General features: G+C 43.1%; 1 protein-coding gene across 3 annotated transcripts in view; it reads right to left on the reverse strand.

Annotated features, from left to right (window-relative positions):
* diaph2 (diaphanous-related formin 2) overlaps positions 1-20,955 on the reverse strand; it is a 708,741-nt gene that overhangs the window by 474,314 nt on the left and 213,472 nt on the right. For 2 of the 3 annotated variants that reach the window (XM_071399170.1, XM_071399169.1), the window contains 5 exons: positions 16,261-16,379; positions 15,141-15,205; positions 12,826-12,930; positions 6,147-6,215; positions 1,537-1,857 (listed from right to left, as the gene is read on the reverse strand). In XM_071399170.1, coding sequence (XP_071255271.1) covers positions 1,537-1,857; positions 6,147-6,215; positions 12,826-12,930; positions 15,141-15,205; positions 16,261-16,379 — 679 coding nt within the window. The remainder of the gene's footprint in view (positions 1-1,536; positions 1,858-6,146; positions 6,216-12,825; positions 12,931-15,140; positions 15,206-16,260; positions 16,380-20,955) is intronic. The other variant, XM_071399171.1, reaches the window with a different exon arrangement.

A 20,955-nucleotide genomic window follows, 5' to 3' on the forward strand; every position in this document is an offset into this window, starting at 1 on the left:
AAAAAGCAAAAGTTGGACACAAACACTCACTCTCCATTCTAACCTCACTCTCTCTCTCCACTCCCTCCAATCTCTACAGATGTAGGATATTAATTTGAGCCAGTTTGCTACAGCAGGAAAACAATCCTGCAGCAACAGGAAATGTGAATTATTTAGTGGATTATAATTAATGGACATTTTTGTAGGGGTTGAAAAATCAAGTCTGAAATTTCTAAATGGAAATTACAAACTTCAGAAGCCTTTTTTAAACCTCAAACACACTACAAGTTTTAAATGTCCTGCATTGCAGGAAGGTTCTACTACAACAGGGTGATCAAATTAAGACCAGTCTTCTTCGTTGAAGGAGTACAACCTCACAGGTTGTCCCTGCCTGCTTTTCAATCAGTCAAAAGATAAGGCCTTCTCCTATATGCATCAAGCTATTAATAAATATGTGTTCATATGTAGCTACAGCAAACTAGTAGTTACGGATGGCTCTGGTCCTAACAGAGAAGACGGATGTCTCTGGTCCTAACAGAGAAGACGGATGACTCTGGTCCTAACAGAGAAGACGGATGACTCTGGTCCTAACAGAGAAGACGGATGACTCTGGTCCTAACAGAGAAGACGGATGACTCTGGTCCTAACAGAGAAGACGGATGACTCTGGTCCTAACAGAGAAGACGGATGACTCTGGTCCTAACAGAGAAGACGGATGACTCTGGTACTAACAGAGAAGACGGATGACTCTGGTCCTAACAGAGAAGACAGCTGACTCTGGTCCCACTTAATCCACACAACAGACTCAGGTGGCTCTGAAGGCCTTTGAGTGCCATCTAGCCATTTAATTTGCATCTCCCAACCGAAGTGCATGCGGAGGCAAGGTTAATGCAGACGTACATTGTCATTGCCATGCCGGGAAGGAGACGGATGTGCAAAGTTGCACACTCATGAATGCAAACACACTCATTTTCTTACAGTGAAAAGAAGATACATGAGAAAAACATTATAATAAATACATTTCAATGAACTTTGTCTCTTATTAGACGTGCAACCTTGCTATATGACGTGCCTCCATTTACACAATTACCGATAATGCGATTCAGCTTGATTTCAACAGGGTTTCACAGTGCGAGCGAGAGACAACCATTTCCTTTTGGCTGTTGTCAATAATTGAAGATTAAATAGCAAGGTCACACATAAGCATATGCAAAACACCACTAAATGAATGCCGCTTGCAACTCCCAGAATCCCTCGGGCGATAGATAAATTAACTGGGAGTAGAATAAAGCCCATATGAAGAGAACGGCCCCAGTTGAAATCGTATTTAAATGATGGAATATTACACAACACATTGTCTGTATTCAATTACGCTAAGAGTGTGTGTGAATGCAAGTACACTCGAGCAGCGAAAATGTGTTTATGTGTGGATTTCTAGTGCAGAGTGCAGAGTAGCGTGCTCTGTGGATGAACGCTTGCCTGAATAGACCGACGGTAGTGTTGAATAGGGTGCACTCTCTGGGTTAGTACCTACAGCTCCATCTGTCGCTACTGTACCTTGGACCAGTTGACCCTCTTCATGACGACCTCAGGCTTGTAGGTCTTCTTGGCCTCCAGTCCATAAGGCAGCTTGATGACAGGTATGGCCATCATAGGAGGCGGAGGGATACCTGGAGCCCCGGGGAAGGGCGGGGGAGGTGGGGGTCCACAACCGGGGGGAGGGGGTGGTGGGGGTGGCCCTACGCCTGGAGGTGGCGGGGGTGGAGGCGGAGGGAGCATGCTGGCCATGCCAGGAGGCGGCGGAGGAGGGGGTGCCAATCCCCCCGGTAGGGCTAGAGGTGGGACTCCTGTCCCGGCCGCCGCAGGTCCGGCTGCAATCTGCAAAGATGGGAGATCAATGTTAATGATGGTACACATTCCCCTGTCATCCCAGCACTCATGTTATCCCCGTCTGCCCTGCATATCATGTCATCCTTGTCAATCGTAGGCTGGGGACCTGGAGGCCAGAGCTTAACCACCATTACACCAGTCTGGCTAATGGACCTGGGTGATGTCACTGTTAGGGACTGAAGACGGTCATTACACCAGTCTGGCTAATGGACCTGGGTGATGTCTCTGTTAGGGACTGAAGACGGTCATTACACCAGTCTGGCTAATGGACCTGGGTGATGTCTCTGTTAGGGACTGAAGACGGTCATTACACCAGTCTGGCTAATGGACCTGGGTGATGTCTCTGTTAGGGACTGAAGACGGTCATTACACTAGTCTGGCTAATGGACCTGGGTGATGTCTCTGTTAGGGACTGAAGACGGTCATTACACCAGTCTGGCTAATGGACCTGGGTGATGTCTCTGTTAGGGACTGAAGACGGTCATTATACCAGTCTGGCTAATGGACCTGGGTGATGTCTCTGTTAGGGACTGAAGACGGTCATTACACCAGTCTGGCTAATGGACCTGGGTGATGTCTCTGTTAGGGACTGAAGACGGTCATTACACTAGTCTGGCTAATGGACCTGGGTGATGTCTCTGTCAGGGACTGAAGACGGTCATTACACCAGTCTGGCTAATGGACCTGGGTGATGTCTCTGTTAGGGACTGAAGACGGTCATTACACCAGTCTGGCTAATGGACCTGGGTGATGTCTCTGTCAGGGACTGAAGACGGTCATTACACTATCCATTTGCTGGTAAGCATATAGGAGTCATTCCATCAGTACCCTATCAGCCAGCCTGAGGCAAACACTCAGAGGAGTCATTATATCAGTACCCTATCAGCCAGCCAGAGGCAAACACTCAGAGAAGTCATTATATCAGTACCCTATCAGCCAGCCAGAGGCAAACACTCAGAGGAGTCATTATATCAGTACCATATCAGCCAGCCAGAGGCCAACACTCAGAGGAGTCATTATATCAGTACCCTATCAGCCAGCCAGAGGCAAACACTCAGAGGAGTCATTATATCAGTACCATATCAGCCAGCCAGAGGCCAACACTCAGAGGAGTCATTATATCAGTACCCTATCAGCCAGCCAGAGGCCAACACTCAGAGGAGTCATTATATCAGTACCCTATCAGCCAGCCAGGGGCCAACACTCAGAGGAGTCATTATATCAGTACCCTATCAGCCAGCCAGATGCCAACACTCAGGAGTCCTAACCAGCTCCGCCTCACACTGGGGAAAGTGGATCGCTCAGTTCCCTAAGACAGTCTACCAGACACATTAAATATGTAGTTACATAAACAAGAACCTAATAGGCAGCAGAACAATATTGCAGGAAGGTATGTCACCTTTCCCATTAGAAGTACTCTGGAGAGATCTCTGACATGCTGAGTATATGTGTGGCTATATGTGTCTGAATGAAGCACTGTGTACGTGCAATCGCTGTTCAGTTCAGAGTGTGCGTGTATACACCTTTATATACACCATTCAGAATCCTATAAAACACCCTTCAGAGGTCACCCTTAAAGGGTATATAAACATATGTAGGGCATTATGCCTTTTTATGTCATGCATATTAAGGCTTTATGAATGATTTATGAATGCTACATATCAACACTATGTAAAGTGTTCCACAAAGAAGAAAAAGAAAGTCCATATTTTTGGAGACTTCTGTGATTCTGAAGTCATTCTGAATATGAATTAAAGTAGAGAACATTTGTATTGTCTATTTATGGAAAAATGATTCCCCCTCTTCTTATACATATGATGTGTTTCATTTAATCAGACTCCAATATAGACAAGCCTGAATTGTTGGTGCTGATTACCATGACAATTGCTTCTGCAGTTGGCTAATAGATGAAGCGTATGAGATGAATAGAGCCACCTGAACCTGAATTGGTAATGAGGAAACTAATGGCATGCTAATGCTATGCCAACACTATCTATTGCAGGAGGGTTTGGTGGGTAGATAATGTATTGTATCAAATCCTCACATACCAGTACATTCATTCCCTATTGACGTGTGTGTGCACAGTGCATGTTCAGCCGACACATAACCATTGGGGAGAAGCCAGGGGATTGTCTGGCCACTGTTAGACATCTAGATAAGCAATGTTGAAGTGGACAAGATGGAGCTCACAAAGGAAGGCTATTAGGCAGTAGACGGGCAAAATGAAACCCATTACCGATAAGACACAGACCAGCCAGTCCCTTGACAAGTCTGCCCTATCATACAGCTCTACAGCACAAACAGGTATTTATAATCATTGATAAAGGCGGGGGAGACAGGCGGGGGGGGGGGCTGTTTAGAGACAAAACATATGCAAATGGGGCAATTAGACCGCCCATGGCAAAGATAGGATTTGACCTGGTTTGATTAGAAGATGACAACGGTCTTTCTTTCCAATATGCCCAGCAACATTTCCACCACATTGACCAAAAACAAGTTTTTCATTTCCCGAAAACCAATTTCACTCCCCCCACTCATTAGATTATGTGGGTAATGTGCGTCCGGTCAAATTTTTGAAGGTATTACAGAGTGCTTGATTACACAATGCCAGCCGTGGAATGTCTATCAGGTAGAACATTTAAAAAGTGGTGAGGAGCGTTTGAAGCAGGCCGCCTCCAAAACCCCTCGACGGGAGCGCTCCCGTTCCAATGATTATACGTCTGTCAATCTCCGAACCCGTCGTGGCCCATTTTCTCTTTTAAGATTAATATGAGAGAATGGAAGCAAATTAGCTGCTAAATTAGAGTGCTGTCTTTTCCACATTCAGGGGCCCTCTGAGCCTGTTATAGCTCATGCTGCTCCTGCTCTCTTGTTTTCCCTCCCTCTCTCTCTCGTCCCGCCGTGCTGCAGACACGCCAGCCTCGTCTATGGAAGGCTAATCAACCCTGCGTTCGACAGCGCCCTGGAGGGTTCTACCTTCTCCCACAGGTAAATCACTGGAGTACCTTTTCTTTCCTACATCCTCCAATCATAGCAGCAAGCATCTTCAAGCACCTTCTCCCTATAGCAACATAGTTGTTTTGGTTTCTCTGGTTCAAACATACATTTTAAAAGGCTGTTTACAGACCAATGGTGCTGTTTTTTGGCCGGGTCTTGGCAGCTCCACTGACCACAGTTAGCTGGGAGCAAGAGAGAGGTGAGCCTCCTAATGGCTTCTTGGCAGCTAGCCCTCTTGCTAGGCCATCCTCATCTGGAGCGCTGATTAGCGTAGGAGTATGGAGTGATTTGAAATCTAACCCATTCATTGAGGGGTCCACAGCTTCTAGACCTCGACGGGGGGAAGGTCAGACGGGTGGGTAATTAACTTCGACTATTACGCAATTAAACCTTCCCCCAATCTCGGCTCTAATGAGCAAAGCAGAGATTCAGTCATAGGGTGTTTATTGGGGAGAATTACATCACAACAGTCGAACACGTCCACGTTTGATTATCTTCTATGGAACAGTTCATTTGAGATTATTTTACTTAACTAGGCAAGTCAGTTAAGAACAAATTCTTATTTTCAATGACGGCCTAGGAACAGTGGTTTAACGGCCTTGTTCAGGCGCAGAACGACAGATTTTTACCTTGTCAGCTCGGGGATTCGATCTTGCAACCTTTCGGTTACTAGTCCAACGCTCTAACCACTAGGCTACCCTGCCACCCCAGATGTTTCTGTCTTAGACCGCTGCACCACTCGGAAGCCACTCTAAGGCACTGCATCTCAGTGCTAGAGGCATCACTACAGACCTGGTTCGATTCCAGGCTGTATCACAACCGGTCGTGATTGGGAGTCCCATAGGGCAGCGCACAATTGGCCCAGCGTCGTCTGGGTTAGGCCGTCATTGTAAATAAGAATGTTCTTAAGTGACTTGCCTAGTTAAATAAAGGTGAAATAAAAAATTTATAAAAATCTCACAGATTATTACTCATTGTTTGTTTAGTATGATGCAAGGAAATCAAACTTCATTGCATTCTCCAATTACAGACCAAGAGTGTGGCACTATTAACAGATTATGAGGAATTATGAGGAATATAATGTAGATCACTGAACAATTATTGAAAAGCAATCATATGCAAAGATCAGAGCAATCGTCATACTTGTAATGCGTTGATTGAGTTTGGGGCATTCATGAGTTAATTCAAGATTAGGTTTCTAAATGTGCAGTCAATACCAGTCAACCATGCCAGAAGAATGAAAGGGAAGGGAGGGGCACGGATGCAAAGGTATCACCCACCTGCACCTGGCACTCAGCTTCACTGATGACTTTCTGAGCCTCTTTGAGCTTGTTTGCCTCGCTAGCTAACTGTACAGACGGACACACAAACACACAACAGACACCCAGACATACACACATATACAGAGAGCAACAGAGAGGCACACAAAGAGGGTGGTTAGCTAGACAGACAAGAGAAACACCAGTACTTTTGTTAACAGAGAACACCAGGCACAGACAGGTGAAGCAGCGGAGTAAGTGACAGAGAAATTCCCAGTTAAAACATGGTTATGATGAAATTAATATAGATAAATTAGTACTACCTGTCACGTAGAATACCAAGATCACATTTATTTCATATCCTCAAACAAGCAAAGTCATTTTCAGCATTTAAAAGTGCATTTTGTATGAGATGGAAAATAACCTAATTTAGTAATCTACAGAGCCGAGATGAAACCATCAATACGTTCACACAGTGGAAGACATTTATTTTTGTATCCTCAAAACCCATTCAATGGTCCCCTTTGGAACGCTACGTTCTAATATGTTCTAGCAAATCGCATTCCCTACTTTCCCCTCTCAGATATATACGACAGGCATTGATTTTATCCCAAAGATGTTGTTGTCGCTTTGATATTTCACTCTATATGACCTCGTCACATTCTAACGTCTTAATAACAGCCGTTGCATAGATGGGTACAAACTCAACTGCGTAGTGAAACATATTTATATGGAGTCGTTCCTACAGAACAGCCTTACTGTGGACTGAGGAGTATTAAATATTGAACATGTGTAATGGAAAAGGAGATGGAAGCTTTCCTAAAGGAGAACGAATAAGGACTTCCATTTCACCAAAGTTTAGAACGTGGTTGTAAAGTGCAATCTTAAGCTGAATGGGGAACATTTTCTTTTACACTCCATCCTTAACTATGGACTATGGAGAGTTCAAGGCCTCTATTTTAAAAACTGTAACCACAGGATAAGTGGATGGCATGGAACTTTAACCCCTCAGGCATATCTTAGACTCAAAGATGTGATTGATGGAACTCAAGTACATTACACAAGTACAATACACTCATGTATTAAACCTAAGGTATTGAAGGTATTGACATAAACAAATGTTTTAAGGTTAATAGCAGCCAGAGAAACATGCATGTCATACACTTGCTACATTTGACGGTGAATTACTTGACAACCACTGCGAACACATGACAGTGGTGATTGTATCGAGAGGCCTGTTGCATTCATTACAAGCTCAATCCAGTCTGGGAATGAGAGAGGTCTGCAGGTAGACTGGCAGAGCCAGATAGAAGAGAGTGATCCGCTATACCTTCCAACCTCATTCCTGGCCATGCTGGTTCAGCTACATGATCTCCAGGTTGTTCAAGCCCATTAATGGCATGGCACAGAGTAGGTCCAAGGTATCTACCTCACCTGAAAATTATTAATCTCACCCTCATCCAATTCTATGAACGCCTCCCCTGTTATCTCTGGGCTGAGGTGGGTTCGTAGGGGTTGGCAGGGGTGGGAGGTGGATTAGTTCCATTTGATGTGTTTTCATTGCGTTTTGTCGATGTTTACAGGCAAAACCTGTGCTCGATCGGATCGCGGGGATAATCAAACAGACACATCAAAAGGTGGAAGCTCCCTGAGACAGGCTCTCATTAAATCCGTCGGTTCACAGACAAGGTGAAGTAGCAGGGGCTAGGAGACAGAGAGACGTGTTTTTATTTCCACGAAGAGCTCTGTCGACGAGATGTGAACAGAGATCCCACTTCATTCATATTCAATAAAACGACAGATGCACCACCACAGCAGCTTTGATGAACAATCTGAGTGTAGTGTCTTCGCATGGATTTAGAGGTGCTGCACTCCGGAAGATAATGGCTTTGTACAACACTGTGTTCATCTGTTGCAGTTTCAACCCTTTTAAAACAGGTTGACTAGAAACTTTGTTTTCAAGCGAAGGAACAGGCCTGTACATCATCATCAGGAAGGATACACTTTAGAATTCAAAGAATTGTCTTATTGAAACGGAGTATCTTGTTAGCGCCTACATTTCCATTTATGTGCTCCATTGCAAGACTTCAGCACCGCAACCTAAATATTGCTGTGATTGCAAAATGTGTACCTCCTGATAACGTGTTGCCAGATAAACAAAATAATCTGTGTCCTGAAGCGGCGTGTCATGAGAGCTATGGCTCATCTCCTACAGTATGCCCGAAGAGATCAAATTGACGACGCATGTCTGTTCTTAGCAAGAGTGTTCCTAGTGAGGAAGATCCTACTCAAAAGGTACCCGTCTTTCTCTGTGCCTCCAGTGTGAAAGCAATAGAAGAAAACCTTTGAAAAATCACCTTATACTACACATACACATTTCATAAAGGAACCAATTTGACCACGAGCGCATTCCTGCCATGCAGTGCGTGACAACATACATGTTTACATCGAACCCCTTTTTAGACCAACACACTCCCTGGATGTTATTTGAAGAACTCGCAGCCATATTCATGGGAGCTCTCGCCAAGCACATTAGATGTTTCCCTGCTGAGGCAGATGTCTGTTGATGTGCAAAGCTCCAGCAGCCTTTGAAGGCGCGTTCAGAGACGGCAGGAAGAGAAGGAGCTGACTCTCGGGGGCTTCACTCCGCTACACTACCTGTTAATGCACCACAAACAGACTGGCTTCAAAAGACCGGGGGCCTGTTAGGGGGAGGGGGAAAAGCCTGGAAACACAGCGCTTAAAAAGGTGCACTCAGGGAAAGCAGGTAAGCAGAGGGTGACACTGCCTCATGCAATGAGAGAGAGAAGACAAAGCAGATAGAGAGAGAGAGAAGACAAAGCAGATAGAGAGAGAGAGAGAAGACAAAGCAGATAGAGAGAGAGAGAGAAGACAAAGCAGATAGAGAGAGAGAGCGAGAGAAGACAAAGCAGATAGAGAGAGAGAGAAGACAAAGCAGATAGAGAGAGAGAGAAGACAAAGCAGATAGAGAGAGAGAGAGAGAAGACAAAGCAGATAGAGAGAGAGAGAGAGAAGACAAAGCAGATAGAGAGAGAGAGAGAGAAGACAAAGCAGATAGAGAGAGAAGACAAAGCAGATAGAGAGAGAAGACAAAGCAGATAGAGAGAGAGAAGACAAAGCAGATAGAGAGAGAGAGAAGACAAAGCAGATAGAGAGAGAGAGAAGACAAAGCAGATAGAGAGAGAGAGAGAAGACAAAGCAGATAGAGAGAGAGAAGACAAAGCAGATAGAGAGAGAGAGAGAAGACAAAGCAGATAGAGAGAGAGAGAGAAGACAAAGCAGATAGAGCAGGAGAGAAGACAAAGCAGATAGAGCAGGAGAGAAGACAAAGCAGATAGAGCAGGAGAGAAGACAAAGCAGATAGAGCAGGAGAGAAGACAAAGCAAGAGCAGGAGAGAAGACAAAGCAGATAGAGAGAGAGAAAAAAGAGAAAGCAGAGAGAGAGAGAGAGAAGACAAAGCAGAGAGAGAGAGAGAGAAGACAAAGCAGAGACAGAGAGAGAGAAGACAAAGCAGAGAGAGAGAGAATACAAAGCAGAGAGAGAGAGAGAAGACAAAGCAGAGAGAGAGAAGACAAAGAGAGAAAAAAACAGAAATATAGAGACCAGAGAAAAAGAGAGGATGATAGAGGTGCGGACGGGACCAGGCCACCATGTTGGCCTCATGAATGTGTGCATGCAGCGGGCGGGCAATCGTTGGGGCGATGAGTGAATGATGAACGACTTTGGCCGAGAGAGAAGGTAACGAGTGGCGACATGGCACTCAGGCAGATGAAGTGGGGGAGTGAGGACTGCACACAAATTAAGTGCAATCGGGGAAGAAAGAAAAAAAACTTGCCTCTGTCTAGACAGGAAGAGGACCAAGTCTCACACCGTGCGCTAATACTGAGGATAAATGATCACTGAGGCTGCCAGGGACCTTAATGACAGCAACTTGTCTTTGGAAAAAGTCCCGGCGATGCAGTACAGAGCTAAATGTGCAGGTGTGGAAAAGGGATGGGGAGCGCGGACATTTGCAACTGCCACAGAATTTTGTTTGGAGGAAAACAATCTCAGCTACTGGATGCCATACCATCTTTCAACACTGGCTTATATTACATTCAGTAAGCAGGGAAGCAAACTGCCCTTTTGTCCCAAGGCAACACTGAAGTGTTTCAAATTGGGTTAAGGAGGAAATAGCAGTCATTTTCTGTGCTTAGGTTTGAGGGGTTTTGTCTGGGAAAAGATGGGGATGCCAAGGCCAGAGAAGAAATGAAATCCATCTCTGTGATAATACAATTGCATAGAACAGGCTGCCATGGAGCAATTCAACCAATATCAAATCCGACATCTTAAAAAGGAGATGAACCCTTTATTGAATCAAACGCTCCCGTATGGCTGGAAAATACCCACTTACAGCCTGGCATCCGTGATTGGGGTAGAAAGGTTTCAATTTGACCAAATTAGTAAAAGTATTTTTTTTCTCACAACCAGAGTAGTCCTTTCCTACAGTCAAATGGTCAAATCGTCCTTTAGGGAGGAATGTTATGAATAATAAATAAACATAATTGTTTGAAAGCCGAAAATCCGGCATTTCTCTGTCAAACGGTTTTGTTATATTTCAATCTTCTGAAATGTATATAAAGTGTAATAGTGCAATGCAAACTCAACATTGAATTAATTTCAACTCTATATCTGACATGGTACAGGTGATGTCTTTTTTTAAGCCCATAACATTGTGTGTGAGGTGTATACTTTAGTTTCAAAGTGGATTTGTTTAAGACTACGAAGAAACACTCGTGTAACCCTTATCCAGCTCACTGCAGTAAAAGGTCAACTTGGACCAACATGCTTTGGAGAAACAACTACAGTGGCAAGAAAAAGTATGTGAACCCTTTGGAATTACCTGGATTTCTGCATAAATTGGTCATCAAATTTGATCTGATCTTCATCTAAGTCACAGCAATAGACAAACATAGTGTGCTTAAACTAATAACATACAAATTGTATTTTGAATACATTTTCTATATTGAATACATCATTTAAACATTCACAGTGTAAGTTGGAAAAAGTATGTGAACCCCAAGGCTAACATTTCTCCAAAAGCTAATTGGAGTCAGGAGTCAGCTAACCTGGAGTCCAATCAATGAGACGAGATTGGAAATGTTGGTTAGAGCTGCCTTGCCCTACAAAAAACACTCACAAAATTTGAGTTTGTTATTCACAAGAAGCATTGACTGATGTGAACCATGCCTCGAAAAAAAGAGATCTCAAAAGACCTAAGATTAAGAATTGTTGACTTGCATAAAGCTGGAAAGGGTTACAAAAGTATCTCTAAAAGCCTTGATGTTCATCAGTCCACGGTAAGACAAGTTGTCTATAAATGGAGAAAGTTCAGCACTGTTGCTACTCTCCCTAGGAGAGGCCGTCCTGCAAAGATGACTGCAAGAGCACAGCGCAGAATGCTCAATGAGGTTAAGAAGAATCCTAGAGTGTCAGCTAAAGACTTACAGAAATCTCTGGAACATACTAACATCTCTGTTGACGAGTCTACGATACATAAAACACTAAACAAGAATAGTGTTCATGGGAGGACACCACGGAAGAAGCCACTGCTGTCCAAAAAAAACATTGCTGCACGTCTGAAGTTTGCAAAAGTGCACCTGGATGTTCCACAGCGCTACTGGCAAAATATTCTGTGCACAGATGAAACTACTGTTGAGTTGTTTGGAAGGAACACACAACACTATGTGTGGAGAAAAAAAGGCACAGCACACCAACAACAAAACCTCATCCCAACTGTAAAGTATGGTGGAGGGAGCATCATGGTTTGGGGCTGCTTTGCTGCCTCAGGGCCTGGACAGCTTGCTATCATCGACGGAAAAATGAATTCCCAAGTTTAACAAGACATTTTGCAGGAGAATGTTAGGCTATCTGTCCGCCAATTGAAACTCAACAGAAGTTGGGTGATGCAACTGGACAATGACCCAAAACACAGAAGTAGTGGCCAGTCAGAGTCAGAGTCCTGATTTCAACTCGATTGAGATGCTGTGGCATGACCACAAGAGAGCAGTTCACACCAGACATCCCAAGAATATTGCTGAACTGAAACAGTTTTGAAAAGTGAAATGGTCCAAAATTCATCCTGACTGTTGTGCAGGTCTGATCCGCAACTACAGAAAACGTTTGGTTGAGGTTATTATTGCCAAAGGAGGGACTTATTAAATCCAAGGGTTCACATACTTTTTCCACCCTGCACTGTGAATGTTTACACGGTGTGTTCAATAAAGACATGAAAACATATAATTGTTTGTGTTTGATCAGTTTAAGCAGACTGTTTTTGTCTATTGTTGTGACCTAGATGAAGATCAGATCAAATTTTATGACCAATTTACGCAGAAATGCAAGTATTTCCAAAGGGTTCACATAATTTTTCTTGCCAGTGTAAATATGATGTGATTAATGTTTGCTGCTTGCCCCAATCCTTTTTTTTATGCCTTCCTCAATACTGTTTTGAACATTAAACTAAGCAATGAGGTTGGGTTTCCAGTGGTAGAGACTATGTATTTCGGTAAAACCTGTGGTACAGACTGTGTATGTATTTGTGAACACTGTACAAGACCTCTATGGAGAGCTTGTGGCTTCAGACTGCAGTCTGGAGTAGTGGGTGTGTATGCTCCTCCTGTCTCCTCTGGTCCTTACCTGGGTCTTCAGATTGCAGATCTGCCCTTCCAGCTCTTTGATTTTCTCCTCTTTCTTCTGGGACTCAGCCTGGGCCTCCTGCCGGGCGCTGAACTCTTCATCGAACTGCAACAATTCAACACAACACACACTCCGGTCAGGACCAGGGTGTCTCAAGTGAATGGCCAACTGCAGGGCACGTCAACACACACTGTCTCGCACGCACTTGGCCCCATCTCCCACCTCTATTCATAGGCCTTTTGTGGCCTCTACCCTGTCATCCACTGGCTGTGGTTTGGGTCCGGCTTTCATGTGTTGATGACGGATCAAACCTTTGTGGGAAAGCAACCTGTGTCAGGACAATGTTTTCACTGTCGCCACAGGGGGGACACTGCTCTCATTCCACTCACACCCAGGACGCCTCTGATGTCCCACACACAGAGGCAGGGGTGTGGGGGGACTGTGGGGGCATATGTGGCGTGGTGATACAGTATAAGAATTTGTTCTTAACTGACTTGCCTAGTTAAATAAAGGTTAAAAAAAATGCCTCTCCTGTTTGGTAGTGACGCACAAGATTTTCTGAAACGAGTCACATTTTTTTAGTACACCACCAGTACTGGTACTTCCAGCAGAATCCCCCAGAAGTGTTTTGGTGCATGTGACTCAGACCTTAAAGACATGGTACTCTAGTTTGAACCAGTCTGTCACATGCACCAAAACATTTCTGGGGGATTCTGCTGGAAGTACCAGTACTGGTGGTGTACTAAAAAATGTGACTCGTTTCAGGAAATGTTGTGCGTCACTACTAAACAGGAGAGGCATTTTTCTTTTTTTTTAACCTTTATTTAACTAGGCAAGTCAGTTAAGAACACATTTTTATTTTCAATGACAGCCTAGGAACAGTGGGTTAACTGCCTTGTTCAGGGGCAGAACGACATATTTGTACATTGTCAGCTCGGGGATTCGATCTTGCAACCTTTCGGTTACTAGTCCAATGTTCTAACCACTAGGCTATGCTGCCGCCCCATTTGAACGTATGTTTTAAAAAAAACTAATCAAAATGTATTTTATTGGCAGAAATGCATTCTGGAATATGTGAACTTGCATGTGTTTAAATAACAAACTTATATTCCATCCGTAAAGATGAATGAAATCGTTAAATTACAAGCTTTGTTGGTTGATCCACGGAAAAAGTCGGAAACCTTCCCACTAGTCATGATTGGCTGAGATTATGGATGGGCTGGACATGCCGGGAGATGAGTTTGGATTGGTCTGCCATGTAGAGGAGCATGGTTCTGTCTATAACGTGAGCTGTTCAGTATGTGTTGACAGTTCTTTCTACCGCACCATTTTTTAAAGATATGTTAGCCATCGAGAACTACAAAAGCTTTGCTACTTTTCTCAACAAGATTGATGCCCCGAATTTAGCAGGTGCTATTAACAGATCAGTTGAAAAAAAGTGATGGCCTACTTCCTGCACACGCCACGGTCATTGGGAACCGTAGTATATCCATGTATACGGATAAGAGTCTAGCTACATTTTCAGATATTATAGGTTTCTAATTTTCATTGCAAGTTAAAGCGTACTGTTTGCTAGCTGGCGAACGTTAGCTTGCTGGCTTGCTAGCTAACGTTATGGGTATGATCTGTGTAGTAATATTATTTGAATCAGAAATCCATTTGCATTGCTAGTTATAGCCTAATGTTAACGAGTTAACATTGAACCTAGTTGGTTACAGTAGCCCTTTAGCTATCTGCAGATTCACACTCCAGCTATGACAATGTTTGTATTGGTAGTAGTATGAGTTGGGATTATGCTGGTTCATTGTTTAGCTAGTTAGCTGCATGTCTAAACAAAAGACTCCACTTTGCCAGATGATCAATTTAGACAAGTATGTCAGGTAAGAATCATCTAATAATAATTTATACAATATTTTGATTTGGACACTTTGTTTTTGATATTGCTACTATGAAACCATTTCACTGTATCGTTTACTCCTTCTGTATACTGCGCACGTGATAAATAAACTTAGATTTGATTTGATATAGTGTGTTTACCAGAGACAGTAATGTGAATAACATGACCTGCACCAAAGTCAGATTAGGCGGTCAGTCACAAATATTAGGCGGTCGGTCACAAATATATAGAGTAAATTGATTGTACTGTCTATCATTACATAGGAAAAATACACTTCATGCACTTTATTCCTCTGTTTGAAGATCAGTGTGGATGCAGAATAAAGTAGGCTACTCCATCCAGTTAGAAAGCAGATAATAGCTGAGGGGAATTGAGTTGAGGGGAATTGAGTTGAGGGGAATGATGCACGATACCTCACCTTTTTGGAGAACCCAGCAGCCTTCAGTTCGCTCTCATCCACTTTGGCTTTATCCACGCACTGATCTGTAAGAAAAAAGAGGGCAGACAGCAGCAACGACAGTAAGAACCCACGAAGTGACTTTGATTCTCTCAATTACACTGTACATTGTTAACATCCTACTTAAGATTCCAGATCAACCCTAAAAGGAATATTACATCAGAGAGACAGAGAGGGAATGAGTGAAGAAAGGGGGGAAAGGCATTTGTCGGCTCATTCTTTTCTTGACATATCCCCCAGGAGATTTGTATTCTGTTCGGCAGGTTTGCCAATGTTTAAAAACCAAGCCCCGAAACATTTGTTTTCAGCTCATTACAGCACAGTGATCTAAAAATGTAAAAAATCACGGATGGGCTTGGAAACTTTTAATGAGACTTTGTCGGCACGATGCAACAGAACTGTTAGTGACACTAACAGAAGAACAAAAATATAAAAATAAAAATACTTAGTTATTTCATTAATTTGTCTCTACTTGAAGGAAATGAATGACTGCATTTCTAATTTGGGGCAAATAGACCTTGTTTCCTCTAGGATTCAAGAAACTCTGCTGATGAATGTCCTCGGCAGAGTGAAGACGATGTGAAATCTCCATGTGCTTATGATGAGACATGATGTGCCACAGTCACACCTAACAGGTAATGCATTATTTATTCGTAATTAGACTACCTTTTCCTATACATGTCAAGGGGCTGCAGGTTTTTCTGGGAAGGCTCTCAGGGGGGAAATGGGGACAGATAATAATGAGAAGGATATTGCACCCTTTTTAGCAACACCCACATCCTGCTGTCCGCAGTACAACAGAAAAATATATCCGAGGATGATTTAGACCGATTAGGATACAAAATATGAATAACAACACTAGTATTAAAAAAGGGATACTGATTCAAGCATTATTGTACAGTATGTAGGTTAGGGAGACCTAGGAGGCAAAACTGGTTGAAATTATGTAGCCAAAAACGTTTTCAAATGTGTTAATAATGACATCATTTCAACCAGTTTTGGAGGTGTATAATGGTGTCATACTGGCTGCAAATTCACCCTTTTAAATGTCAGAGGAAAGACAGCGCTCTGGCAGACCTACCGATGAGGTGGGTGAAGTCTACATCCAGTCTCTCTCTGTATCCGAAGTCTGGGTCCATCCCGCTGCGATGGAGAACCACCTGAGACACACATTCCTCTATCACCTTGTAGTACTGGGGCCTGGGAGAGCAGTGAGCAGAACACAACAGAGTCAGCATGCACATAAAGAACAGGAGAATGACACAAACTTACACAGCCCTAATTCTCCACAAAATGTCCCCTTAGCCAAGCTAGAGGTCACAGAATGACAGATAAAATCAAATATATATATATTTTTTTAAATCGGAATTAAATTTGATCACATGCTTTTATGCCGATCATGAAATCGCTAAGATTAATTTCGGTGACGTGGAACTCAGAGCGGCATGACTCGCGGCTATTCAAGGTGACAAACGGGGAGCGCAGCCGGCCGTCACTAATTTGCAATCATCTTTGTCAATTAAGGGTGCCCATAAACCTGAAATGCAAATCTAATCAGTGTAATATGTGTAATTAAAAGCACAATGGCATAGAGAACATGTTGCGTGTTTTGGGAGGGTGACAGAACGATGGGGTGGCGGACGGCGTCTGAGTCGGCCGGGGACTCCTGTTCGCGCCACCCAAGTTGTCGGGTGACCTTTCCCCAGTTATATGATCAACTTTAATTGCAAGTGACATTTAGCAAATACAATGTCAACTTAAGCTGAGCCCCGTAGCGACAAATAATGATGTTCCAAGCATGACCTTGAATGGTGCCAGCAGAAATACAATTTTCCCACCAGAAATACCCCCCACTTGAGCACATGGAGGCTGAATTTTTATGATGAGGACTGTTTCTGAGGAACTGTCGCTCGGCTCAAATCCACACTAGAGGTACAGTTATCATTTGCTCCTGGTCAATGCTAGTTAATCCCGGATTAACAGAATCAATGTGACTCTTTATAGGTTACGAGGAGTTATTGCCACTCATATCAAATTTACAGTACTTATGATGTCTATGCCAACATATTTGATTAGGATTACTTCCTCAGGGCAGTATGGTACAGCATGGAAAGGAATGATTAGTGTGACACAAAAAAATATGTGAATGCAGTGTATAAGAAAAACATATACTCTCCCAAGTCTCAAAAGTTTCACAAATCACTTAATTTGACAACTACCTGGAGTTTGTTTAATTAAAGTGGTGCTGAGTGACAGACACTAATTCAAGTGGTGCTGAGTGACAGACAGTAATTCAAGTGGTGCTGAGTGACAGACAGTAATTCAAGTGGTGCTGAGTGACAGACAGTAATTCAAGTGGTGCTAACTGACAGCTGATAGAAATGCTGTATGTTTAACAAAAAATACAATCCATGCATATATGATGATGACTACCGTAAACTATATGGGGAGGTTTCCCGGGAATAGGTTAAACCTACTACAATCCTGAACAACAACAAAAAAAACGCCATCAATGGAGAACCGGAACTAAAAACAGCTCCAATATATGGCTTATAGAGAATCATTTTGTACTGTGACTATGAGAGAAGCCTCTAAAACACACTGTGGGTTAGGAGCGTAGGCACAGTTGCCAACCGGTCCTCATGTACACTACCAGTCAAAAGTTTTAGAACACCTACTTATTCAAGGGTTTTTCTTTATTTTTACTGTTTTCTACATTGTAGAATAATAGTGAAGACCTCAAAACTATAAAATAACACACATAGAATATGTAGTAACCAAAAAAGTGTTCGACAAATCAACATTTCTTTTATATTTGATATTCTTCAAATAGCCACCATTTGGCTTGATGACAGCTTTGCACACTCTTGGCACTCTCAACCAGCTTCACCTGGAATGCTATTCCAACAGTCTTGAAGGAGGTCCCACATATGCTGAGCACATGTTGGGTGCTTTTTCTTCACTCTGTGGTCCAACTCATCCCAAACCATCTCAATTTGGTTGAGGTCGGGGGATTGGGGAGGCCAGGTCATCTGATGCAGCACTCCATCACTTTCCTTCTTGGTCAAACAGCCCTTACACAGCCTGGAGGTGTGTTTTAGGTCACTGTCCTGTTGAAAAACAAATGATAATCCCACTAAGCCCAAACCAGATGGGTGGCATATCGCTGCAGAATGCTGTGGAAGCCATGCTGGTTAAGTGTGCCTTGTATTCTAAATAAATCACTGACAGCGTCACCAGCAAAGTACCCTCACACCATAACACCTCCTCCATGCTTTACGGTGGGAAACACAAATGCGGACATCATCCGTTCACCCACACCAAGTCTCACAAAGACACGGCGGTTGGACCCAAAAATCTCCAATTTGGACTTCAGACCAAAGGACAAATTTCCACCGGTCTAATGTCCATTGCTCATATTTCTTGGCCCAAGCAAGTCTCTTCTTGTTATTGGTGTCCTTTAGTAGTGGTTTCTTTGCAGCAATTTTACCATGAAGGTCTCCGATGAACAGTTGATGTTGAGATGTGTCTGTTACTTGAACTCTGTGAAGAATTTATTTGGGCTGCGATTTCTGAGGCTGGTAACTCTAATGAACTTATCCTCTGTAGCAGAGGTAACTCTGTGTCTTCCATTCCTGTGGCGGTCCTCATGAGAGCCAGTTTCATCATAGCGCTTGATGGTTTTTGCGACTGCACTTGAAGAAACTTTCAAAGTCCTTGAAATTTTCCGTATTGACTGACCGTATTGATGTCTTAAAGTAATGATGGACTGTCATTTCTCTTTGCTTATTTGAGCTGTTCTTGCTATAATATGGACTTGGTCTTTTATCAAAAGGGCTATCTTCTGTATACCCCCTCCTTGTCACAACACAACTGATTGGCTGAAATGCATTAAGGAAAAAATTTCCACAAATACATTTAAGAAGACACATCCATTAATTGAAATGCATTAAGAAGTAAAGAAATTCCACAAATTAACATTTACTTCAAATGCATTCCAAGTGAATACCTCATGAAGCTGGTTGAGAGAATGCCAAGGATATGCAAAGCTGTCATCAAGGCAAAGGGAGGCTATTTGAAGAATCTCAAATATAAAATATATTTTGATTTGTTTAACACTTTTTTGGTTACTACATGACTCCATGTGTGTTATTTCATAGTTTTGATGTCTTCACTATTATTCTACAACGTAGAAAACAGTAAAAATAAAGAAAAACCCTTGAATGAATAGGTGTTCTAAAACTTTTGACCGGTAGTGTACACATGTGTTTTCTGAGGGAGGACTATATTAGGCAGATTTGCTGTGCTCTAATTTCCTGCTGGCCTCTGTGGTCAGGCGCAATGCTGCTTGCTGATACTCAGGGTGCATGGCAGGGAGGCTCAGAAGTCTCCGATGCAGATAAGGAAATCAAAGCTTTTTTCAAAGTCCTGCTCTCTCTTTACTGCCTTTGGAAAGGGGCGCAGGGGATAAGAGCATTGTGGCTCAAATAGATTCATAGCTTTGAGCAGAGGTCTCATCGTCAACCAAATAGGCTGGATTTGTTGGGATGCATATCATTTCAGAGAGATCACTTCAATATACAAAAGATGTTGAGAGTTCTGAACATGCATGGAAATACTACACGTACGAGTGCATATTGACCAAATATGTAAATTATTGGATTTCTGCTTATACTATAATGTACATCTTATATGTGGGGCTTTATTTGTGATGACAAGGAGTACATCAGGGTTCCCTCTAAAATGTGGACAGGTCTTATCATATTGTAGAAGAAAAAGAAACGCACACCTATTCAGGCGAGGTGCTGGCTAGCGGAGTAGAAAACTTAAAAATAAAGGAGAGCAGCACACTCTAGGAGCTCAGATGCAAAAATATTTAATTTACCAACGTTTCGACAGGCAAGCTGTCTTCATCAGGGTACAATCACAGACACTGCGGGATGACTCGTTTATATATAGTGTCAAGACACACAGGTGTCTGTAATCATGGCCAAAAGTGGCCTAATATCATTGGTTAATTTCTCAAATATTAAAATGGCATAGAAAGAGCAGCATACAATAGATACAAATGGATAGCATACGATCATAGACTCACTTAAGATATCATATCATATTGTAAACAGATATAAGAAGTAAAACTGTTTTTGTAAGCATGAAATGGCAGATGTCTTGTTCCTATGGCTGGATTCACCCACTCGTCATGAGATCGAGCGAGTGCACGTCGCCCCTGTGTGGCTTAGCACTGTGGCAACCCGGTTTAGTACTGTCGCCGATGTAGACCACATTATTATCTCAATAAGTCACCCTATTTTCCCAGCATCCCCCGCTCCTCTCTGCCACTACCACCAAGAAAACTGAGAAAGGGAAGGGAAGGAGTGAGCGAGTGACCCAGAACTGTCAGGCCCCACCAGAGCCTGGGCAAGGCTGGGCTCCAGAAGCCAACATATGTCCCCAGCACCATCCTTCACTCCTTCACTCTGGCACCTTTCCCCTCCACATGACATTGGGATTCTAGCAGCAGCACAAACTCCCCTCGCAGTCTCTCGTCCAGCCCTGCTCCACATAACCAGTGTAATCCCCATATCGCTCCGCTCCAAAAGAGGATATCCGCTCTATATTTAGCAGGGGTTTGATGTGCTCCCATTCATCAAGCATGGCACTCTCAGATTAATTATCGAAAATAAAACAAGTCCCCCCCTTCACCAATTGGTGATGGTTTCGAGAGGTGCTCCTCCCTCCAAATTGAACACACACATCTGCCCTGTGTTTGAAACAG

Source organism: Salvelinus alpinus, chromosome 4 (assembly GCF_045679555.1).
Source record: "Salvelinus alpinus chromosome 4, SLU_Salpinus.1, whole genome shotgun sequence".
Classification (NCBI taxonomy): Eukaryota; Metazoa; Chordata; class Actinopteri; order Salmoniformes; family Salmonidae; genus Salvelinus; species Salvelinus alpinus.